The following is a 26,532-nucleotide window of genomic DNA, read 5'->3' on the forward strand; positions in this document are numbered from 1 at the left end:
CATTGAAATTGCCATTGTATTAACGGAGCACTGGACCGAACAGACATACATACAGACAAGCCGGTAGGCGGACATGGGTCGTCGACTACCCAATAGAACCTTACGCGATGATCCCGTTCGATGGGGAATGACCTGAGGATTAAGCACAATAAAATTCATGATTCCAGCTTCAAGGGTTAATGCTGCAGATTGTTTTTTCGTTAAAATACCCCCACATTTAGAGGTTTTTCGGCCGTTGCTAGGCAATGGAGGGGTCCATAGCAACGGTTCTTTCTCACACATAACTCGGACATACCATGAACCTACCATACCAGTTTCATGTATATCTGACTCATAGTCTCTGAGATATAACGAACTTCGTTTTTTTATTGTTTTCGACCAGGGTTCATTCAAAGTCTATCTTCTCCGAAAGTTTTCATCGGATCCGGCTGGAAATTTTTGACAATATGGCTGAATGTACTGCCCACAGTCGCTCGTGGCCCAATTTTTGATTTTCGCAAAAATACATTTTTTTATGATTTTTCAAAAATTTCAAAGTCCCATTGCTAGGCAACGGTGGTGGCCCTAGCAACGGTTCTCATTTGCACACAACGAGGTCATGGTATGAACCTACTAACCAAGTTTCATCGAAATCGCCATTGTATTAACTGAAATCGCCATTCTGATAAGGGTAGAACAAATCTCAAAAAAAAAAAATTTCGAATTTTTTTTATCGACTAGATTGACTACCCAACATATCGACGGAAATACTGATAATAAGGGTAGATCAAAAAAACTTTTTTTTCAAAAAACTTTTTTTTCGAAAATAATATTTTTTTCGATTTTTTTTTCGACTGGATCGACTACCCAACAGTTCAAATTATATATGCTATATATATTTTTGCTGATTATCACGATTGATCGCCATCACAAAGCATAAATAATGCCATTGGAAACAAAGGAGATGCCTCTGGAACGCTAATTAGCAACATTTGGTTTAGAGAGATGTATAAAACAACACGTTTGTTTTTTCCTGATTGTCACTTTCATTCACCATCAATGACACTTTCATTTTGGAATTTATCATACATTTTCATTTCAACGTCTGATTTCTCGGAACATAAAACAAATGCATTACATTTTTTTTTGGCTACAAGTGTGCGAATGCCTAAAATTAAGACTGGGTTTTTAGCAGTAAACATAAACTTCCAGGAGTATGCGAGGCAGCATTTTGTTGCGCATACGACACCCAAATAAAGGGAGAGAGTGCTGTGGGGTCCCTGCTAGTAGCTATGTAAAATACTTATCAAAGTACAGGGTGTTCCAAAAAGACCTGCACAACTTTGACTGTTAATATCTTTAGAAGCACAAATGATACAACTTTATGATACAGAAACTCATAAAGTTTTGTGCACATGATAAATGCACTTCAATGTGAGCTCTGTTTGTCATGCGCAGGACATCAAGGCAGTACACGAGTTCTTGCCATGTCCATCTCAACATGTTTGCGTCCAGCAGTGCGCGTGCAGCTGTGATCCAAGAATGAAAATCCTGTAGGTTTGCCACCTTGGTGTTGTAGAAAACATCTTTGACAAACACCCACAGAAAAATATCAAGGGGGGTTATGTCTGGTGATAGTGGGGGCCAGGTGATTGTTCTTTCTCGGCCAATCCAGTGACTTGGAATTTTTTCATTCAGAACGGCTCGAATTACGAAGGCCCAATGAGGGGGAGCGCTGTCCTGTTGGCAGTGGTGGTTGGTCGTCCCAATTCTCTGGATGCATGTCAAATTGATTTTCTGAGACTTTGTTGAAATGATTCACACACTTGTTCAACATCCTGCTGCACTTCTGCTTGGTTGACCAGTACTTTTCTGTTTATGACAACTTCCAGTCAACTTAAACCTGTTGTACCACTCTCTGATACCCGGCCGCGATGGTGGATTCCTTCCATACATTGTAAGGAAATTATGCTGAACTTGCGTGTCGGATCTTGTCTTAACGAACCATTCGATGCACTGAGCTTTCTCCTGTGGAGTCGCCATTTCATTTTCATTAAACCACTATACCTGAACATAAAGAAAACTTTATGAGTTTCTGTATCATATAAAGCAAAGGGTGTCATTGTATCCTTTGTGTTATTAAATATATTAACAACCAAAGTTTTCCAGGTCTTTTTGGAACACCCTGTTATCACCACGTGGGTTGGATAAAAACATTCTGCAGGCCGTGTTTGGCTTGCAGGCCGCAGGTTCCCATGCCTATGGTAGACAGTTAGGTTATGTTTTCACCCCCTTGGTGGATGGCCGAATATTACGGTTTTGTGACTGATAAAATAATATAAAATAATTGCGTGGAGAAATGGAGATTTTTGCTTCGGTCGACGTTACGATTTTTGATGGTTTGGTACAGATTCATTGTATAAACTTGTGGTTTGCGTGGCTACCTTCTCGAGAGACAGCTTTTATTAGACAAGGTCAGAGGTCAAGTTGACGATTTCGTAAGTACCAGTCTATGACTGCTTGTTTGTTTGTTTGTTTGTTTGTTTGTTTGTTTGTATACAGGATATCTCAAAAGTTGCGGAAGGATCCAAATGAAATTTTGTGGGCAGGTTGGCTGTGTGACAAGGACGAACCGATTAGATTTTGGTGAAGATCTGGATCCGGATCCGACTACTAGAATTTCAAAATTGATTCTTCACCATTGAGAGATCGGGCCAAAAACGACACAAAGCACGATATCTCAAAAAGTTGTGGACGGATTCGTTAAAAACTTGGTAGACATGTTGAGTGTGTGACCTTGACAAATTGATTCCTTTTTGGTGAAGATCCGAATCCAGATCTGGATACAGAATTATTTAATTTTCGAAGTGATTCTTCATCATTGAGAGATGGGGCCAAAATGGATATAGAGCATATTTCAAAAATGTATTGGGCACGATATGTTCTCATGGATCAGGCATTACATGGTGGAGGTATGCGCTCTACCGAGTGCCCTTCTAGTTCTGAATGTTTTTGTCTATAAAATCTCGGCTCATGAAGGAGCAAAGAGAAAGGGTAAAAAGGCAACTCACTGAGTGGTGCATAGTTAGACACTGTGCCATGTGTTCCCTTGTCAAGGTAACATCACCATGTGCCAGGTTGATTGAATAGCACTGCACTTCATGCAATAATAATTTCTCTCGAATATATGCTTTAAATTAATACTAACATGCTAATTTGCACATTCTATTACATCAAAAATGCATTGGACAAAACCTATTTACACTAACTACAGCAGACTATATGTCATAAAAGAATAAAGGAAAAGTAACCAAACTCATTTAGAATCTATTTAACTACTTTCTACAGCAGGGAAAACATGAGGAAATGATCAGCTATTCGCTTTTGCATTCACCTAACAATACATACTGAAGATTGCCTGAAAAATAAAAGATACAAAATTGGGACCATACTCTGTGCAGAGCGTTGGTGCTGCTTAAGCAATCTCCTTGGCTATTGGGCACAATTCTGGACGGATCACCATTCCGACAGTATACCAGCATGCTGGCACTCATTTTATTGGCCTTGGAAAGATGACAGGCCGAGTTAACCCCATCCTGGTATTAATTCAACAGCTGAATGGGATTTGAACTCAGGATCCTGGGATCCAAAGCCCACCACCCAACCATTAAGCAAACACCAGGCATATTGCCTGAAAGCTCTGCAATTTATGCTTGTGTTATCTCCCAATTAGCCTGGTGGCAGAAATTGTATTGAAAAGCTAATGCTTATAATGCTGAGCATTTACACTTGTGCTTTTGGGTCTCTTTCTCACATTGTTGCTCAGTCTCCTCGAATGACCACCGGACACACCTTGCGTTGTGGACCTGCTAATCAGAGGGGTTCTAGGCTTTTTGAAGTCAGATCTATTTCCCGCAGAGTCAAAACATTGATGATGAATGGTGCTCAATTGATGATCAGGATGGTTATCGAATCAGGCACTCAACAAGCTGAAGGAATTATTCAGAGATCTCTCTGATCTCTCTATCTATCTCTGTCCCTTTCTCCTTCATTCTCCATCTCTCTGCCTCTCTCCGTTTATTTGATGACCCTTGCTTCTGAGAGGTTCTGGAATTGAAGGGTTGAAACCTCAATGATGGATGGTGCCCAGCTGATGGTCTGGTTGGTCATTGAATCAGGCACTTGGTCAACGAGGAATTTTTCAGATCTATCAAGAATTAATGGTTACTTTGATGAAATAACTCTTGTTAAGCTACCTTTTCAATTAATAGTTAATCCACTCTATACCTTTTACACACACACACACACACACACACACACACACACACACACACACACACACACACACACACACACACACACACACACACACACACACACACACACACACACACACACACACACACACATATATATATATCCAGGACTGAAAAGGGTAAAGGGCTGGAAAAACGAGTGATGCTAGAGTCCTCGACTGATTAATCCGGCTGGAAAGACATGGTTGTTAGTGTTTTGTTCATGGGTATATCGGATATAATCTCATTTGTCTTTGTGTGTTGCATATTATAAGAGTGTATAATTCTGAAGCGATTTGAAGAGAACAAACTGAAATAATTTTGAAGTGATATCTATTTCCCGCAGCTCCCTGTCCCTCTCCATCTCAATCTCTCACCTGTCAGAGCAGCATCTTCAGTGAAGAGCTGAGATGTTGACAACACAATTATGATAAACACTATTATGATGGTAGGCAAGAGTACCAGAGCACTCTTTGTTGAACACTTTCGTCCTTTTCTGAGTAGATATCCATTCCTGTCAAACAGAATGCAAAGAAAACAAACATTTTTATACACAAGAAAGTACAATGAATAAAGAGTGGAATGTAAACTAAGTATTTACAGAGAAGAGTAATTATGCAACTTCATTTCAATGCGTACACTGTGTGTATTTTTATTTTATTTTATGCTTGCTTCCTTCTTCACTACCCTCTATCTGCATCCATCCATTGGGACCATACTCTGTGCAGAGCCTTGGTGCTGCCTAAGCAGTCTCCTTCGCTATTGTACACAATCCTGGATGGGTCGCCACTCCGACACAGTATACCAGCATGCTGGCACTCATTTTGCCGACCTCGGAAGGATGACAGACAGAGTCAACTCCACCTTGTAGTAATTCAACAGCCGAGGGGGGATTTGAACTCAGGATCCTCATATCCCAAGCCCACCACCCTAACCATGAAGCCAACACCAAGCATACCACCCTCCAACTGTCCTTGAACATGTGACTATTGAAATAATGCGAACAAAAGTAACAGTCCACTTTGGTATTTTTTCATTATTTTTGCAATTAATTTTAACAACTAAAAGTTCATAAGAGTATGCTGAGCACCATAGAGAAACCAGGTATGGCTCATATTTCTTCCATTCGTCCCTCATCGCAGCAGAAGAGAAAAAACAAGCTCAAATGAGATAAGATCCTCGTCCTCTTAATGATGACGTCATAAAAACGAACATGAGGTCATTGTGATGTATCAGGTTTGCGATAAATTATCTGTGCTAATGCCCGGCTTGATTCCCGCAAACAAAATTCAAACAGCTTGCCTAGTTTCGGAGATAATGGTATAGGCGATTGCCATTAGCGGTGATATTATGACGTCAACTTTTTTTCTCGGAAGAATTTCCAAAATCGGAGATGGTTACTGCCTGCGCGTGGGCTTTCTGCATATACATGGCAAGTTTCACGAAGATCCGATGAAAACTCTGGGTTGTGAAACAAAAATTGTCAAAAAATAGGAATGACGTCATAAAAATTGATATGACGTCATAGTGATGTATCATATGTGCGGTAATTCATCTCTGCTAATGCCCTGTTCGATTCCCGCAAACAGAATTCAAAAAGCTTGCCTAGTTTCAGAGATAATTTTTTTAGGCGATTTCCATTAGCGGAGAGATTTTGATGTCATACTTTTTTTCTAGTTGGAATTTTCAATATCGGAGATGGTTACTGTCTGCGCAGGGTATTTTTACATATATATGCCAAGTTTCAGGAAGTTTCGATGAAAACTGTAGGCTGTGAAACAAAAACGTCCACGAGAAGAAGATTAAGAACAACAACGTGAGTAATAATTAGAGATCCTCCATGAGATCTAAAAAGATTTGTTTGTATTGATTTAGGTTATACAATATGATTGATTTAATGGTGGAGATTAATCATTCCCATTTGTTAGATAAAATAACTAGGAAGAATTTCCAAAATCGGAGATAGTTGCTGCCTGCGCGTGGGCTTTCTGCATATACATGGCAAGTTTCATGAAGATCCGATGAAAACTCTGGGTTGTGAAACAAAAAATGTCAAAAAATAGGAATTACGTCATATAAATTGACATGACGTCATAGTGATGTATCATATGTGTGGTAATTCATCTCTGATAATGCCCTGTTCGATTCCTGCAAACGGAATTCAAAAAGCTTGCCTAGTTTCAGAGATAATTTTTCAGGCGATTCCTATTAGTAGAGATATTTTGACGTCATAACTTTTTTTTCTAGGAGGAATTTTCAAAATCGGAGATGGTTACTGTCTGTGCAGGGTATTTTTACATATATGTGCCAAGTTTCAGGAAGTTTCGATGAAAACTGAATGATGTGAAACAACAAGTTTCACGAAGATCCGATGAAAACTCTGGGTTGTGAAACAACAGGGAATAATTTCCAAAATCGGAGATGATTACTGCCTGCGCATGGGCTTTCTGCATATACATGGCAAGATTCACGAAGATCCGATGAAAACTCTGGGTTGTGAAACAAAAAATGTCAAAAATAGGAATGATGTCATAAAAATTGATATGACGTCATAGTGATCTATCATACGTGCGGTAATTCATCTCTGCGAATGCCCTGTTCGATTCCCGCAAACAGAATTCAAAAAGCTTGCCTAGTTTCGGAGATAATTTTTTAGGCGATTTCCATTAGCGGAGATATTTTGACGTCATAACTTTTTTTTCTCGTAGGAATTTTCAAAATCGGAGATGGTTACTGTCTGTGCAGGGTATTTTTACATATATATGCCAAGTTTCAGGAAGTTTCGATGAAAACTGGAGGCTGTGAAACAAAAAAGTCCACAAGAACAGCAACAACGTGAGTAAGACTTAGAGATCCTCCACGAGGATCTAAAAATCAAACTTCATCTGGATAATTCTGCTTGTGGCATCTAAATTTACTTACTATTCCTACATTTATTCTGTTCAGCCCAGTCAACAGTTTACTTTTCTCAAAGCATATAGCATTATGGTGGGTGGCACTTCAAGTCGCCCAAACCATCATGGATTGTTGTTTTTGTCATCCTTGTCATCTTCATTTATTCAGTTTGTCATGGGATTGTGTTGTTGTTTGATGGCTCTCTTGTGCTATAAAATCCCATACAATCCAATCACCCATCCTTCATTGGTATATCCACTAGTTTTAAACGATAGTAAAGCAGAAATGTTAACACAGGGATAAGCAAATTTCATTGCACTGGCTGCTACAATATGGCAGCTATTAAGTCTCATGGCTGGTATGAGCACGTATATGGAATTTGTCCAAGGTACCAGTGATAACTGAACGACTCATTGTAGCAAGACATCATGGGATCTTTAACATCTCCCTGCAAGTAATGCGAACAGACATGCCCCCAACTTAATTTCCTGTCTGATCCAATGTTGTTATGACCTAACATAAAGGAGTCAATATTGTGCTGTATCACGTGATTGGGTTTTCGTATATCATGACTCGCCCGCGAGGGGTGGCGGGAAAGTACATGAGGACGCGCAATAAAGCGGAGTTGCTGCTAACACTCTTGCTTCCCATGTTCCACTGCACCTCGGACACCACAGTTGGCTGACGAGGATGGTTGATCGACGAGTGACGGCACACGGACAGGTGCCCGTTTTCGTCAGAGATGACTTCGAATTGTTTTCAGAACAATTGGGATGCTATTTCCACGCGAATGATGTGGTCGACGAGAGCAAACAGAAGTCGATCTTGCTCGCCTCGCTATCGACGGAACATTATCGACTGCTGAGTGATTTGGTGGCGCCGGACAAGCCCAGTGGGGACACGCTGTCGTTTCGGGACATTGTGCGGAAGATGAAAGCACACATGGTGCCGGAGAGGTCATTACAGTTGGCTCGATACCAGTTCGATCGCCTCTCGAAAGGTACAGGGGAGCGCGTCACTGATTTCATGGCGCGAGTGAAACATTCTTCCGTGGCATGCAAGTTCACGGCGGAGGAGCGTCCAGCTTGGCTCAGAGATAATTTTATTGCTGGTTTACAAGATGCGAAGATGGTTTCGGCAGTTCTACGGCTGAAGGGTGAAGCCATTACATTTGACTCGGCGGTCGGCACTGCTACAGCTGTCGAGCAGACTCGCAGAGATGTTCGGGCCATCACCGGCCGCAGCATGCTGGATGGCACGGAGGCCCACGCGGGGTCGCGAGCGCCCCGGGATGCACGCACGACCTTCGGTACGGGCCGGACGTCGCCAGGCGGCCGCACGAGCGGCGAGGTGACACGCGGACGTGTTTGGGATGCGGAGGTCGACACTTGTGCCGTGTGTGCCTGTATGAAGGCACCGTGTGTTTACATTGTCACAAAGTGGGTCATCTGAAGCGTGTGTGCCGTGGGGTGTCGGCCACCGTTAAGGTCATGGACAGCGATGTGCGAGGCGACCCGGGGCGGAACCAGCAGCCGTTGATGAGCCTGGTTTCAATTGGCCCTGCGGCGGCACGCCCGATGACGGTGGAAATCGAAGTGAACAAAACGCCGATCACGTTTCAGGTTGATACGGGAGCGGCTGTGTCGATCATAGGCGAACAGACCACGCGTAGACTCAATGACCTGAAACTTATCAGGTCTGACATCACACTGTTCACGTACACCCGCGAGAAGATATCGCCAGTCGGGATGGCAGACGTGTCTGTGCGGTACCAAGGCCAGGTCGCCACGCTTCGGTTGTACGTCGTGCGGGGGAGGGGACCGTCTCTCCTCTGCCGAGACTGGCTGACCCGCATCAGGCTAGACTGGGCCGCCGTTCACCTTGTTCAACCCGTGCCGAGCCGATGGGAGGATCAGTTGGAGAAGATTCTTCAAAGACATCAAGGTTTGTTTTGCGACGACCTTGGGAAACTCAAGGGCGTGCAGGCAAAGCTCTTCCTGAAGGAGGGGGTGGTTCCTCATTTTTGTAAACCACGACCGGTGCCGTATGCCCTGCGGGACAAGGTGAAGGGTGAACTGGATAGGCTGGAGGCCTGTGGAGTGATCGAACGGGTGTCGTACTCAGATTGGGCCACCCCGGTCGTCACGGTGCTGAAACGGAATGGAGACGTCCGATTGTGCGGGGACTTCAAGTCCACGGTTAACCCGGGGCTCAACGTGGAGCAATATCCACTGCCGTCAATCAATGAAATATATGCACGATTGGCGGGGAGTCAATTCTTCACGAAGCTAGACCTGCGTGATGCATATTTTCACCTGGCGATGGATCCCGGGAGTAGCGAGCTTTTGACAATCAACACGTGTCAAGGGCTCTATCGATATACCTGACTATGTTTTGGGATTGCTTCGGCCCCAGCCTTGTGGCAGAAAGCCATGGATCAGGTTTGCATTGGCCTGCCCGCTCAGACCTACCTGGACGATGTGCTCATTGCGGGGAAAACGGCGGACGAGCACCTTGCGAACATTGCCCAAGTGCTGACAAAGCTAGAAGCGTGCGGCCTACGCTTGAACAGGGACAAGTGCGCGTTCTTCAAGCAGCGCTTGGAATACCTCGGGCACATCATCACGCCGGAGGGGCTGTTGAAAGGCCCTCGGAAGGTGGAGGCGATTCAGCGCATGCCACCGCCTCGCGACAAGACGCAGCTGCGCTCGTTCATTGGGATGGCACAGTATTACCAAAGATTAATGCTTGGGCTCAGCTCCCAGCTTGCGCCGTTAACGCGGTTTCTCAGGAAGGACGAGTGCTGGGCCTGGGGGCCTGCACACCAGGCGTCGTTCGACCGCGTCAAGCGGCTGCTCACAGAGGATACGGTCCTCGTGCACTACAAGCCTGCGCGTCCGCTCTTATTGGCATGCGACAGCTCTGCATATGGCATCGGGGCAGTGCTCTCCCACAGGATGGACGATGGTTCCGAGTGGCCTGTTTGTTTTGCATCCCGGACCCTGTCCGCAGTAGAGCAGGAATATGCCTAGATCGAGCGCGAGGCTCTTAGCCTCGTCTGGGGTGTGTGGAGGTTTCATCAATACCTGCTGGGGCGGCATTTCACTTTGCAGACTGATCACAAACCACTTCAATTCATCCTGAGACCCGAACGCGGGGTATCGGTGGTAGCGGCCGCGCGAATACAGCGGTGGTGTCTGTTTCTTGCTGCTTACAATTACGATATTCAGTTCCGAAGCACCAAGAAGCTTGCTAACTGCGACGGGCTCTCGCGCTTGCTGTGCGCGGAGGGTCCAGCTGCGTCCGAGTCGGCCGACCGGGTCGATGTGTTCGCGCTGGGCCAGGTCCAAAGCGGGCCGATCACAGCCAAACAGGTTGCGGTGGAATCGGCTCATGATCCAGTGCTCGCCCATGTCGTCCAGGCGATTTCTACGGGGAATTGGAGCGATCTACCTTCAACACCGGCATTTCAGCCTTTCGCGTCACATGCATTGGAGCTGTCGTTGGTCCAACGGTGCGTTATGTGGGGAATGAGGACGGTGATTCCGCCGAAGTTCAGGCAGCGGTGTTTGGAAGAACCGCATGTCAGTCGCCTTGGCGTCATGAAAACCAAGAGTCTTGCTCGTAGCCTGTTGTGGTGGCCGGGGTTGGACAAAGACATTGAGCAGTTGGTTAAGCGTTGCACCACGTGTCAAACAGATGCTGATAACCCGCGTCGAGCTTCGGGACTATGGCCTACCCCAGGCAGGGCCTGGCAGAGGGTCCATGTGGATTTTGCGGGGCCGGTTAATGGCAGAATGTTTTTGATTGTGATCGATGCATTCTCTAAATGGCCGGAGGTTGTAGTATTGCAGCATACATCAGCAAACATTACGGTAGAAAAACTGAAGAAAATCTTTGCTAATAAAGGATTACCCGAGATCCTGGTCTCTGATAACGGTTCGCAGTTCATCGCAGGTGTATTTGATGAGTTTATGCGTCAAAATGGTATTCGACATCTAAGGTCCACACTGTATCATCCTGCGACGAATGGGCAGGTTGAGTCGTTTGTTAAGATGTTGAAACGGGCTTTGCGCAGGGGGGCGGGGGGGGGGGGTGTTGCACCTGTGCAGACGGTGGTTGATGTCTTTTTGTTCCAATACAGGAACGCTATTCATCCTGTCACGGGCGATTCTCCTGCCATTCGTCTCTATGGACGGGCATTGTGGTCCAGACTGGATTTGCTGCGACCTGGAGGGTCGGTGAGTGGGGCGGTGTCGCGCCCGATGCTGCTGCGCGATTATTTCCATGGTTCCAAATGGGTGCCGGCTGTGGTCTCTGTGGTACTGGGGCCGGCGAATTGCATGGTGCGGACTGATAGTGGGGAGGTGTGGAAGCGGCACGTGGACCAAATGCATGATCGCTGTACAGCGTCACCCCCCCCCGCCCGTGCCGAGCGATGTGGGATCCCCTCCTGTGTTGTCTCCGTGGCTAGACGTTGTATCGCCAGGGCCGGACGTGCCGACGCCCACGGGGTCTTCACCTGATTCAGTCCTGCCCGAGGACGACGGGTAGGTTGGTCGGCCGGGGGCGGTTGTTATTGCGGATGGGGCAAGTCCGGCGAGGGTGTAACATCGACCGAGCCGGGAGCCATCTGAGCCTGGGCCGTCTGGGGTCGCTGCCCGCCCGAGGCAGGTCAGGAAGCGACCACAGTACTTGGAGGATTTTGAGTGTTGATTGGTTTCGGTTGGTCATGTTATGATTGTCCTTTCGTCATTTGACTTGTCATTTTACGAGGGGAGGGTGTGCTGTATCACGTGATTGGGTTTTCATATATCATGATTCGCCCGCTAGGGGTGGCAGGAATGTACATGAGGACGCACAATAAAGCAGAGTTGCTGCTAACACTCTTGCTTCCCATGTTCCACTGCACTTCGGACACCACAAATATGACAATACCTCTTATAGTCCAGTCGATTTTTTCAAGAATTGTGACTTTTCATAAAAGTATTAAACTTGGCACACATGTAGATATTGCACACCTAAAGTTTTTTTGATGTAGAGCTGTTCTCTCTTTCTTTTTTGAGCTGTTCTTGTGAAAATGCCACCTGTCGACCTTGGCAGCCATTTTGATGCCACCATTAGTGAAAAACATTTTCTTCAATATCCTCACAAGAAGACATGATGCAATAACAAAAATGGTTTCGACCTCTATGTGTCCATGCAGTCTATATTCTGGTAAAAAAAATTCTGACCTCTTGAACTGTTTTGAAGTCTGTGGTGATATCCAAAGTGATTTTCCAGAGACTGATGTCATCAGCCTTGATGGAGCTGCAGTTGTCAATATGGTGAAACCATCTGGTGTTAAAACCTTTGACAATAGATTGAAGTTCTTCAAACCATGCATCCAGGGCCAAATCAAAAGGGATAATCGAGTGCACAAAGAGTGGGATTGACATTTTGAGAACAGCTTCAAATCACAGATAAGAACAAAGTGTGGAAAAGAAGCAAGAATAAGAGTTAAAGAGTCAAATTGCCTACCAGCAAACTGGCAGCAGTTTCTTTGAGTCGATGACAAGTTGGAGCTTTGCATTTCTGCCAAGGAATGCTGTGCATATTGCAACATACAAGCAAGTGCAACATACAAGCAACATACAAGCCACACAGAGACCCAATGTTTTGTGTAGCTATCAACCAGATACAAGCCATCTTTCTCCTTGCAGCCATGAAGAAGCAGATACCCAAATGCTCCTGCACACAGCTCATGTTGAAAGCGAAGGTTTCAAGAAAGTAACTCCACTTCGAGTAGACATTGATGTAGTTGTTCTCGCTGTGGCTGTCATTCCCAGAATTAATGTGTGGCAGTTGGGACAGGGCAGCACATCCTGGCCTATGAGATTGCCACATCTCCCAGACAATCGTACATACCTGTTACAATCATACATACCCATTGCAGATACAATCATGCATACCTTTGCATGCCTGCCTTCACACGAGGTACACCCCGGTCAATCACCACGAGCAAAACTCCACATATACCACCAGAAATATTGAATATCCAATCCATGTGCAAAATAGCAAGCAATAACGTGGCTAACTTTGCAATCCTCTCTGAGTGAGTAAACAAGATTGGCATGCACAACCCACACCATGGGAGGAGCATTTGATCCAATCCTTACTCCATGGGGCAGGGTTCGTGTGCAAATGCCATTGTAAAGATACATAAAAACTGCTCAGAACTCAAGGAAGAGGCAAAATAGATTAACTTTGATATTATGCTGAGCCTGGTCAATGCAGAGTTATGTAAATCAAACCTCAGGACATACATTTAAACATACTAGGGGGCCCATTGGTCCATTGGCCGAAATTTTCATTTGTCTTCATGGCCTTGGACATTTTTGCTCATCTGACCAAAAACAATATGTTTCCCATGAGCCTGGAAACCTTGGAATCCAAATCATAAAAATAGGACCGCATGTCCTGAAGCTCATTTGGATCAGGAGCAACAGTCATTCAAAGCCCCCGCAGACTCCCTTCGACCCTGAATTTTATCATGCCGTGAACAAACTTTGGTACATCATGGGTGATGAAGGTTGTGGTCAAGTTTCATCAAAATTGAGTGTGTAGTTTGGAGAAGAGAGAGAAAATACCTATTTTTGGGGGGGTGAACCCCCCTCCCCTCCCCATAAACTCCCTTAATGAGCGCAGATTTTGATGTGGTGAATAAACTTTCATTAGGCATCAGATAGGAAGCTTGTGGCCAAGTTTCGTCAAAATCGTGTGTTTGGTTCAAGTGATAATGACTGAAGTGTTTGTGGACTTACTGACTCACTCACCTGCAGACACTGCTCAATCACATATGCTCACCTGATTAAAGTTCAGCTAAACTAATTATAATAATTATAAATACTTCAGCTAAACTAATAAAGGGATTTGGGGGTCTTGGTGGTCTTGATGGACTTCAGGGTCTCAAATGGTCTTCAAAGGTCGAAGAGGTCTCAGCAGTCAAAAGGGTCAAAATATACATTCCAATAGTACATAATTAATTAATGAATGGATGTACGTAATTATTAGACAAAAAATATGACACACGGTCTTTTATGAGTATTGGTGAGGAAATACCACCCATCGCTTCGCTGACGGGAACACTGGGATGGGAGGGGGGGGAAGAGGGGGGAGATAGGGGTGGAGGGAGAGTGAGGAGATAGAGGAGGGAGGGGAGCGAGAGAGGAGGGAGGGGGAGTGAGAGAGGAGGGAGGGGGAGCGAGGAGAGGAGAGGCGATGAGATGAGAGGAAAAGGCAGATGTGCAGTGGAGCAGTGGAGCATCAATTACAATTCATACCGTCTCATCAAAATGATTCTGCATAAAATAACAATTAAGATGGAAACAAAATAATGTCTAAAATCCATTTTCTTCCAGTTATACTATAAATACGACCCCAGAGACAACACCACCCAGATATGTCCGGAGATAAACACAGTTCAGAGACAAACATCGATATGCACGTCCGGAGACAAATAAAACACCGCTCGGACACGTCCGGGGACAAACTGCTGTCCGGACATAAACACTGCCCAGACACATCTGGAGACAAATACCATCTGGACATAACCACCATCCAGATGCATATGGAGATACATGTCTGAGGACAAACTCCCGTCCAGACATAAACATCGCCCAGATACGTTTGGAGACAAACGCCTCCTGGACATAAATGCCACCCGGACGTGTCTGGAGCCAAACCGTCCGGAGACAAACACCGCCTGGACATGTCTGGAGACAAACTCCCATCCGGACATAAACACCGCCCGGACACAAACTCCCATCCAGGTATAGACACCGTCAGGACATGTGCGGATACAAACTCCTATCCAGGCATGTCTGGGGTCAAACTCCCATCCAGACACGTCCGGAGTTAAATACCATCCGGACATGTCTGGAGACAAACCCCGCCCGGACATAACCACCATCCAGACACAACGACCATCCGGATACGTCCAGAGACAGAGAGAGAGAGAGAGAGAGAGAGAGGTGGGAGAGGTGTGAGAGGGTGAGAGAGGGAGAGAGGAGGGGGGGGGTGTAAAGGAGTTATCAGAGAGAATATGTTATGCTTTATAAATAACACACACACACACACACACACACACACACACACACACACACACACACACACACACACACACACACACACACACACACACACACACACACACACACACACACACACACACACACACACACACACTGTCGTCAATTTTTCGGGAACCAACAGGTTGGAGTCAGTGTGATTCCCGACTACAGTATGTACTGCACACAACCCAGAAACTTTGAGAAGTTTTCACCGAAACACAACGTTACATTTATATCGACGTTTCAGGAAGATGATCACACACATTTATCTTTATAAACAGCTGAGTGTGACGGGGAGAAAAAAGATTGTCTCGGTAATTTGGAAAATGCGTTAATACGACAAACGGCTCAGAAATTGGATGTTATCAAATATATTTTGCGTTGAAACTCACAAAGAAAAACATTTAACCTTTGTAAAGCAAATCCGAGAACCAAATGCTTGAAAACAGGTGCGAGGACAAAGGAAAACCTGATAGAACCTCCATAAGATAGGGGATGAAACTCTGTCACCATGGAACCCGTTACAGACACGGCATGTCCACACACCCACGGAGAGTCCGTACAGATCCAAATGTACCCATATGTACCATGTCCGTGTGTGCTGTGTACGTACCTCGACCTTGGAGTAACTGTCTACTGTACATCTCAATTAGGACACAAACTGTCATGTGCAGGTCGGTAAGTGGCTTAAGCACTCCAACGGAACGCCTGGCTTGGCAAGCGATTACCAACTACCCTCAAAACAACTATGCGCCCAGAAATGCACAAATCAACACTTTTTGGGGGAGTCAGAACTACTGATACTTTCAAATCTGTAGCTACATTTTGTAATAATGCTTAGTGTAACATATGCAAGACTCTAGCTTGTCAGCCATCTGAGCCACGCCGAAATTTCCTTCCTTATTTTTTCTAGTTCCGTTCAAATAAGCAACGACACTAAAGTTGTTTCTGAATTGCAGGCACTTCAAACATACATCTTCCCCTTCAAGATGGACAAGAGCGTTGAACAAGTAATTATTACATGAGCAAATAGTACGGAACTCAAACCAATTCAGCAAGAGAAATAGAATCAGAGATCATAAAATTTGTGGATACATTAATCGCTTGCAAAGTCCAACTCAGTCCGAAAACGAAACAACAGATCAAACACTTCAATCAACATTACCTTGCAACAAATCAAATCCAATTCAGTGCGAGGAAACATCCAAACTTAACGAGGGTAACATTCACAGTTCATCACAAGTCAAGTCTGTTTGGTCGAAGACTGATACGACCACTTTGAGTACGAGTTACGCATGGGGTAACTGGGCGAGCTGTAGACACTGACAAGGTGACTGCTCTGTATGGCTCACCCAGATCTAAAGTAGGTGCAGTGTCACCAGGTGGAGGCTTCATGTCTGACAAACAGCTTGAGCCATCATGGGCTTCACTGGTAGCGTTATCAGTATCAACGAAAGACCGATCGAGAGTAACACCCTCATGGGCTACACTGGTTCTCTTACGTAAATGTCGCCGGTTACGGCGATACGTGTCACCTGTTTCTCGGGACCGAACAACCTACGAACGTGGCTCAGAATGCTGCTTCACAATCACAGCTGGTATCCACCTTTTGGAACCCGTAGGAGGCTCCATTCTAACTTCATCATTCTGATGTAATGGTGGAAGATCTTTGAGTGAGTGACGATCACGGTCGAACTTCTGTTTTGCTTTTTCCAGGTCGAAGTGCCCTTTTACAGCATCACGGTCATAAGCTCTCGGCACCAGAAGACCTCGGGCAATGGGAAGGGTATTCCTTGAACGTCTTCCCATCAGTAGTTGAGCCGGTGATAGATGAATGCCTTCCAGTGGTGTTGTGCGATATTCCAGCAAGGCCAGGTGCTTGTCTGTAGATTTTCACCAGAGTCGTTTTACTGTTTGTACCGCCCTCTCTACCTCTCCATTTGAACGTGGATATCTGGGGCTAGATGTTCTAAGAATGATTCCATGATCTTTGCAAAATTTCCTCACAAGTTGTGAGTTGTACTTAGTCCCATTATTACTCCGTGGAGTCTCCGGTAGACCGTGTCGACTAAACTGTGCTTTTAGCCACTCAAGAGTTGTACTGCAGCGTAAATCCTTCACTTCATCCACCGCAATGAATTTGGAGTAATATAGTCAACCGTTATCAGGTGTGTCTTAGCATCAAACTGGAACAGGTCTATGCCAATTTCACTCCATGATAGATTCGGTGTAGGAGTCGGTTTCAGGGGCTCAGCAGGCAGGCGATTTTGATAGTCTGCACACTTGGAACAGTTCTGAACAGTTTGCTCTTTGTCCGCATTCATGCAGGGCCAGGATAGAACCTCCCTAGCTCGTTCCTTTCACTTGACTATTCCAAGATGCGATTCGTGAATCAGGCTCAGCATGTGGTGTCTCAGAGTAGGTGGTCCAACAATTCACATGCCTTTGTATATGATGCCATCCGAAACCAAAAGTTCACTCCGGGAATCCCAGTATGATCGAAGACAGAATGATACACCTCGCCTGGCCTCTGGCCATCCATCAACAATCATGGACTGTAAACGACCGAGTTCTGACTGAGTAGCTTTTTGAAGAACCGCATACCTCTCATCAGAGATCGATAGAAAGTCCAGCATTGAAATATGCTCCAAGTTGTCCAGTTCTGAATGAGTATCTGACAGCTGCGCTCTAAAAAGGGTGTCTGGAAGTTGCATATTCTCCCCTCTTCTGAACTGCATGTTGAGGTCATAACATTGCAATTGTAGTAGCATGCCCTGCAGTGTCACCGGAGCGGACAGCAACAGCTTCTTGGCGATCATTTCCAGAGGCTTACGGTCATTGTAGACGGTGACTGGTTTCCCAAATATATAACAATGTAATGGAACTTCTTGCTGACATGAACTATGGATGGCATCTCTTTCTCTATTTGTGCAAACTGTGTCTCCATCTCTGTAAGGGTCCTGGAACTGTATGCAACAGGTCGGTTGTCCTGCAAGAGAACTGCACCAAGTCCACTTCAGCTAGCATCACAGTGAATCTCGACTGGTTTGTTAACATCAAAGTACAAGAACAAGCAAGAACATCAAAGCAAGAACAGGCAGAGAACAGCAAAGTTCCTTCAGTCTCTCAAATGCACTTGCTTGAGCCGGTTGCCATTGATATTCAACGTTTGATTTCAGCAGCTCTCGGAGTGGAGCTAACTCGTCACATCACCAAGGGTTGAACTTTGATAGATACGTGATAAATCCAATGAAGTGCCTCACAGCTTCCTTATTGGTCGGAATCGGCATACTATGAACTGCCTCAACTTTGGCCGGATCAGTCAATAATCCATCAGCAGACAGTATGTGTCCTATGTACTGTACCTGTGACTGGTGGATTTTGCACTTCTGCAGATTCAACTTCAGATTGTAATTTGTTGCTCTCTCAATAACCTTTTTCAGAATTCGATCATGCAACTCAATGTTTGGATGAACTACAAGAACGTCATCCATGATCACGAATGCTCCATCTATGCCTTCAATCATCTGGTCCATAATCCTTTGAAAAATTTCAGGTGCACATTTCAGTCCTAAAGGAAGCCGAAACCACCTGTACCAACTGAATGGTGTGTTGAAACACGTCAGATAGGACGATTCCTCATCCAGTTTGATTTGTAGGAAACCTGACTGTGCCAAGCACTGAGAACACCTTGGCATCAGGTATACTTGCAACAACCTCCTCAACTTTAGCATGGGATGGTGCTCCCCCTTGATGACTGTTCATATCAGATGGATCAAGACAGATTCTCAGTTTGTCATTTCTGAGAGATACCACTATTGAGCTGACCCATTCAGATGGTTCATTAACTTTGGCAATGTATTCATCAAATTCCATCTTCCTCAGTCGGGTTTTAATGTGGCAAGAGGGAAGCTGGTTGTTGCCGCGAAGTGTGTACTACTCCCTTCACACCAGGTTGCAATGTAATTGTATACATGCCTGGCAGAGTTCCAGTAGTTCGCACTAGGTCCAGATATTCGTTCAACTCAGCAAGAATGCCACCGGGGTCCATTTCAGTTCCAATGGAATTAAGTCTGATCATCAGACCCAGAAATTCAGTTGTATCTCCGGATATTATGTTTTCCTCTGAGAGAGCGACCACTTCAAATGTTGTGGTGAATGTCTTGCCACGGTACTGAATAGGAAGATCCATGGCTGCTATGGGTTTTATCCTGTGATTTGAGTAGGTACACAATACCTTTGCTGATTGACAGAGTCTGGCAGTGTGCATGAGACGTTGATAATCAGATAGTATCATTGTGTTGCAGCAAGCTCCGGTATCAATTCTGAAGGTCACTTGCCTTCCTGATACCATGAGAAACTGCTTCCATTTATCACCTGGTGATGCAGCCATTGTCTGCAGTGCACAGATCTGTAGAATTTTCCCATTGATTTCATCCATGTACTTGGTTGTATCAGCACAAGGACAGTCCAACTGAGTGTATGCTGGCATGTCGACGGCAAGCTGCAAGCCAATGGTTCGGTTTCTTGCAATAAAAGCAGGTGGATCCAATTGCTGGGCATTCACCGTGATTCTGTGCATGGTTAGGATACTTACCACAGTGGTGGTAGCTGTCCTTACGTTGGGGTCTATACGGGGTTGATCTGCATGATGGCAGTTGTGGTGCTGCGTTCAATTGTGGTTTCAGCCTCGCTTGTTTGTAGTGTACTGTAGCTACACTCGTGTCCTCATCATGGACAATGCAAACTTGAGTCCTTGAAAGCTCATATTGCTGACCCACTTGAAGAGCTTTGGCCAGCATAAGTTCCTCACCTCTGTCTAGCAGGTGCTCCTGGACCTTCTCCTCATACACGCCTTGGATAATCATATCCACAAGCACATCTTCAGATCACACATACTCACAGTCCAAGAGAATGAGACGCAAGTCCTTAACAAAGTTGTCAAACGATTCCTCGGAGCTTTGTTTCCTCTTGAACAGCAGATCCCTTGCAATGTGCTTTTTTGGGGGGGATGAATATACAATTCAAATTTATCCAGAATCTTGTTGGGGTCATCCTTCCCACCTTCAATCCATTCAAAAGTCTTGTGTATCTCTCATCCTTGTTCTCCAATCCATGTTCCAAGCCAGCCTGCCTTGGGTTTATCAGGCAGATCACCCAAAGGACTGTCAAAAACAAATCCAACGTGATTTCGAAATCAAACAAATTCCTGATATAATGAAGCCGGATCCCAGTCAATCGTGGGGGTGCTCAAAGTTAACGAATGCCATAGTTTATGTATCTCAGATACCAGATTCAGATGGCATGAATGAACGGAGTTACTTGCAGATCAATTCTGATACCATGTAACATAAGCAAGACTCCAGCTTTTCAGCCATCCCGGCCACGCCGGAAGTGCCTTCTTTATTTTTCTAGTTCCGTTCAGATAACCACCACCACCACCAACAACAACACTTAAGTTGTTTTTGAGGATTGCCTGATGAAGGATATATTAAAATAAGGCCATTAATTATCTTCAAAAGTGGTGTTTTAATCAACGCAAACACCCAATTTTCACTCTTGCATTTCCTTGGAGTTTTCTTCGTACGCTTGCAAAGTTTCAGGCTGCTAGATTTTATGGTTTTGGAGTTATGGAGGAGACACACTCACATACTGACACTCACATACTGACACACACACACACACACACACACACACACACACACACACACACACACACACACACACACACACACACACACACACACACACACATTGCCTTTTATTCGGAGAGAAAACTAGCAAATACCACCCGTTGCTTCGCTGAAGGGAACACTGAATTGGGGAGGGGGGAAGTGGGGGTGATATAGAGGGGTGGAGGCAGAGTGAGGTGATAGAGGGGGGAAAGAGAGAGGAGGGAGGGAGAAAGAGAGAGGAGGGAGGGGGAAAGAGAGAGGAGGGAGGGGGAAAGAGAGAGAGGGAGAGGAGGGAGGGAGAAAGAGAGAGGAGGGAGGGGGAAAGAGAGAGAGGAGGGAGGGGGAAAGAGAGAGAGGAGGGAGGGGGAGTGAGAAAGGAGGGAGAGGAGGGAGGGGAGAGGAGGGAAGGCAGTGAGAGGAAGGGAAGGCAGATGTGTGGTGGAGCGTCAATTACAATTCACACTGCCATCAAAATGATTCTGCATGGAATAACAGTGAAGATGCAAACAAAATAATGTCTGAAATCCATTTGCCACTGGTCATCGTGTAAATACCACCCAGAGACAAACACCGCTCGGATATGTCCGGAGATCAACACAGTGCAGAGCAAAACACCGCCCGGACGCGTCTGGAGCTAAGCTGTCTGGAGACAAACATTGCTCGGACATGTCCGGAGACAAACTCCCATCCAGACATAAACACCGCCTGGACAAAAACTCCCGTCCAGATAAGAACACCACCCACACACATCCGGAGACAAACTCCCATCTACAAATGTCCAGAGACAAACCCATCCACACATATCTGGAGACAAACTCCCATCTGGACATGTCTGGAAATAAACTCCCATCTGGACACATACGGAGACAAACTCTGATCCGGACACGTCCAGAGATGAACTCCCATCTGGACACGTCTGGAGATAAACCCCGCCTGTACATAATCACCATCCAGACACATTTGGAGATATATGTCCGGAGACAAACTCCCGTCCAGACATAAACACCACCCAGAGACATTCGGAGACAAACACCTCCTGGACAAAAATTCCGCCCGGACTCGTCCGGAGCCAAGTTGTCTGGAGACAAACACCACCCGGATCCCTCCAGACATAAATTCCCATCCAGACATAAACATCGCCAGGACACGTCTAGAGACAAACTCCTGTTAGGATATAAATACCACCCAGACATGTCTGGAGACAAACTCCCATCCGGACATAACCACTGTCCAGATACATCCAGAGAGAGAGAGAGAGAGAGAGAGAGAGAGAGAGAGAGAGAGAGAGAGAGAGAGAGAGAGAGAGAGAGAGAGAGAGAGAGAGAGAGAGAGAGAGAGAGAGAGAGAGAGAGAGAGAGAGATATATATATATATATATATATATATATATATATATATATATATATACATATATATATATGCATATATATATATCTATCTATATATATATATAAATATATATATATATATATGTATGTATATAAATATATTGTTGTGGTTGACCAAATTCGCAAACCACCATTCAGGTCCCTTAGGTGAGATATCTCGGTAAGTATATGTGTAGTTAGGCCCAAACCCGTTGTCTAGAGGGAATAAATGTCATTCATGAGGGCTGCGACTCTTCAGGATAGCCGTTTTTCTTTTACTATCTTTATTTTGGACCAACCGCCATTATTACCACCACCAACCACGTCTCAACAGCCATCACAACAACAACCACCAACCACAACGCCGCTTCACCACAACCGCCACGACCTTTACCGTCACAACTCGCCACCATCGCATCACCGTCATCTCGCGCCACTCGTGGGCACCGATGCTGGACTCGTGTAGGGCGCGCACCGTGCAGCGTGTTCAAAAGCATCGCGGACTTTCCGAAGAAAAACGGATCAAAAACGACTCACGCCCACTTTTGTTCCGTCCAATCGATGAGCGAGGGGCGATTTGGCCCCGCCTCCAGGGCGTTGGAGGGCGGTCGCTATATGCAAATTCATGGATCAAAAAGCATTCACGCCCACTTTTCCTCGGGCCAATGGGGAGCGAGGTGAAAGGTCGGAGGCAGAGGGTCAAAGATGAAGGAGCGAGGCCACGGGGGATATAAGGGGCCGCGTTCGTCAGTCGAGGCAGTTCAGTTCGCAGGAGGAAGAGTTGAGTTGGAAGCGGAGGAAGAGTTGAGTTGAAGTGGCAGTTCGCAGTTGGGAGTTCGCGGAGTCGGAGTGAAGAGGACGGAGCTGTGGAGAGGCGGCGGCGGCGAAGGCGGTTGAGGGGGTGCTCGCGTCGGATTCGAGGAACTGCGGAGGGAAAGGCCGGCGGCGCGACCGAGGTCGTGGTGGAGATGCTCGTCGCGGGACCCAAGATTTTTGTGAAATCCTCCTTTCCCCGAGCATCAGCAACCCCCTCCTGTTTCCCCCCGCGCTGAGATAGTGCGACAAAAGGGGGCCCCCTTCCCACCCCCTGCCAGCCACTGTCCGCGAGGCCCGCGGAGTTGAGGCACCACCGCCACTTCGCGTCTCATCATCAGACGGGTAGGCCCGACACGGTCTCGGCCCCAGGCCCGCCTACCCCCTCATCCTGGAGGGTGGTTCTCTTTTCTTTTGCTTTGGGAATATGTGTTGTCGGCGCCGTCTGTGAAGTAAAATTGTATAAGTGTTGCCGAGTGCCCGGTAGTCGGATAGATCTGCATTGTTGCATTTGCTTTTTGTCTTCTTCTTTTCCATGTGCTTTTGGTGGAATTGTATATGTGTGCTTTCCGTTCATCGCGAAATAAATGTGCTTATTGTTGAAATGTTTTCCCGCTTCGCTTCGTCATTTCTTTCATTGAATCCCCATCTTGCTTCACGTAAAGGGTTGGTCGTGGGCAAAGACGCCCGATAATTAATCGAACCGTCGAGGCCGACGAATAACACCGCTCGGTTATCCCGATAGTACGGAACGGGTCGCTTAAGTGGCCCGTGTCCGAAGTCGACCTGCGGCGAGGTGCGATCGCCCGGTCTACCCTCCGTGTGGGTACTTAGGTAGGTCGAATTTGGCGAGCAACCCTATCCCACGCGGGGGTCGATTGGCACGATCGCGGTGAGACCGAAAGGTCCACCCATGACTGGTTCCCGGCGTTAGTCCGAGAAGGTCACGACTGGATTGTCCGTCCGGTGGGCGACGTGCCGCGATTCGAGTTACGTGGCCGTTCGCACGCCGGCGGGCACGAATCCGCAACAATATGTATATATATATATATATATATATATATATATATATATATATATATATATATATATATATATATATATATATATGTATATATATATATATAGCCTGGTGTTGGCGCAGTGGTTAGGGCAGTGGCTTGGGATCCAAAAGGTCCTGAGTTCAAGCCTCGTTGGGCCACTGAATTAATACACCAGGGGGTTGACTCAGCCTGTCATCCTTCCGAGGTCGGCGAAGTGAGTACCAGTGTACTGGGCCGGTGTATACCCCAGTTAGAATAGGTGTACCATATCCCTGTGTCGTAAGAGGCGACCAGGGTTGCGTCAGGAAGGGCATCCGGCGTAAAATCTGTGCCAAATATCATTATGCGGATCATGATGGATGATCCGCTGTGGCGACCCCGAACGGGAGCAGCCGAAAGAAGAAGAAGATATGTATGTATGTATATATATATATATATATATATATATATATATATATATATATATATATATATATGTATATATATATATATATATGTACATATATGTAGATATATACATATATATGTATATATGTAGATATATATATATATATATATATATATATATATATATATATATATATATATATATATATATATATATATATATATATATACATACATATATATACATATATATATATATATATATATATATATATATATATATATATATACATACATATATATACATACATATATATATACACATATTTATATATATATATATATATATACATATATATATATACATATACATATATATATATATATATACACACACATATATATTGTTGCGGATTCGCGCCTGCCGGCGTGCTGACGGCCACGTAACTCGAATCGCGGCACGTCGCCCACCGGACGGACAATCCAGTCGTGACCCTCTCGGACTAACGCCGGGAACCAGTCACGGGTGGACCTTTCGGTCTCACCGCGATCGAGCCAATCGGCCCCCGCGTGGGATAGGGTTGCTCGCCAAATTCGACCTACCTAAGTACCCACACGGAGGGTAGACCGGGCGATCGCACCTCGCCGCAGGTCGACTTCGGACACGGGCCACTTAAGCGACCCGTTCCGTACTATCGGGATAACCGAGCGGTGTTATTCGTCGGCCTCGACGGTTCGATTAATTATCGGGCGTCTTAGCCCCCGACCAACCCTTTACGTGAAGCAAGATGGGGATTCAATGAAAGAAATGACGAAGCGAAGCGGGAAAACAGTTCAATAATAAGCACATTTATTTCGCGATGAACGGAAAGCACACATATACAATTCCACCAAAAGCACATGGAAAAGAAGAAGACAAAAAGCAAATGCGACAATGCAGATCTATCCGACTACCGGGCACTCGGCAACACTTATACAATTTTACTTCACAGACGGCGCCGTCAACACATATTCCCAAAGCAAAAGAAAAGAGAACCACCCTCCAGGATGAGGGGGTAGGCGGGCCTGGGGCCGAGATCGTGTCGGGCCTACCCGTCTGATGATGAGACGCGGAGCGGCGGTGGTGCCTCAACTCCGCGGGCCTCGCGGACAGTGTCTGGTAGGGGGTGGGAAGGGGGCCCCCTTTTGTCGCACTATCTCAGCGCGGGGGGAAACAGGAGGGGGTTGCTGATGCTCGGGGAAAGGAGGATTTCACAAAAATCTTGGGTCCCGCGACGAGCGTCTCCACCACGACCTCGGTCGCGCTGCCGGCCTTTCCCTCCGCAGTTCCTCAAATCTGACGCGAGCACCCCCTCGTCCGCCTTCGCCGCCGCCGCCGCCGCCTCTCCACAGCTCCGTCGTCTTCACTCCGACTCCGCGAACCCCCAACTGCACTGGACTGACGCTTCAACTCAACTCTTCCTCCGCTTCCAACTCAACTCTTCCTCCTGCGAACTGAACTGCCTCGACTGACGAACGCGGCCCCTTATATCCCCCGTGGCCTCGCTCCTTCATCTTTGACCCTCTGCCTCCGACCTTTCACCTCTCTTGCTGGCTCCCCATTGGCCCGAGGAAAAGTGGGCGTGAATGCTTTTTGATCCATGAATTTGCATATAGCGACCGCCCTCCAACGCCCTGGAGGCGGGGCCAAATCGCCCCTCGCTCACCGATTGGACGGAACAAAAGTGGGCGTGAGTCGTTTTTGATCCGTTTTTCTGCGGAAAGTCCGCGATGCTTTTGAACACGCTGCTCGGTGCGCGCTCTACACGAGTCCAGCATCGGTGCCCACGAGTGGTGCGAGATGACGGTGATGCGATGGTGGCGAGTTGTGACGGTAAAGGTCGTGGCGGTTGTGGTGAAGCGGCGTTGTGGTTGGTGGTTGTTGTTGTGATGGCTGTTGAGACGTGGTTGGTGGTGGTAATAATGGC

General features: G+C 46.1%; 1 protein-coding gene and 1 long non-coding RNA gene across 3 annotated transcripts in view; one reads left to right on the plus strand and one right to left on the minus strand.

Moving 5' to 3' along the window:
* Positions 1 to 4,267, plus strand: part of LOC147021457 (uncharacterized) — a 35,229-nt gene extending 30,962 nt beyond the window's left edge. The window contains exons 2-3 of the long non-coding RNA XR_015060799.1: positions 1,438 to 1,532; positions 1,678 to 4,267. This is a non-coding gene — a long non-coding RNA (uncharacterized LOC147021457). The remainder of the gene's footprint in view (positions 1 to 1,437; positions 1,533 to 1,677) is intronic.
* LOC147021458 (carbohydrate sulfotransferase 8-like) overlaps positions 1 to 26,532 on the minus strand; it is a 48,969-nt gene that overhangs the window by 8,722 nt on the left and 13,715 nt on the right. The window contains exons 1-2 of one of the 2 annotated variants that reach the window (XM_085891412.1): positions 13,121 to 13,229; positions 4,652 to 4,788 (exon numbers count right to left, since the gene is read on the minus strand). In XM_085891412.1, coding sequence (XP_085747538.1) covers positions 4,652 to 4,788; positions 13,121 to 13,215 — 232 coding nt within the window. In that variant the 5' untranslated portion in view covers positions 13,216 to 13,229. Of the gene's footprint in view, positions 1 to 4,651; positions 4,789 to 13,120; positions 13,230 to 26,532 lie in introns of those variants that run through there. The other variant, XM_085891413.1, reaches the window with a different exon arrangement.

This window comes from Eptatretus burgeri, chromosome 8 (genome assembly GCF_056783735.1).
Source record: "Eptatretus burgeri isolate ZD-2024b chromosome 8, Ebu_testis_v1, whole genome shotgun sequence".
In the NCBI taxonomy this organism is placed as follows: domain Eukaryota; kingdom Metazoa; phylum Chordata; class Myxini; order Myxiniformes; family Myxinidae; genus Eptatretus; species Eptatretus burgeri.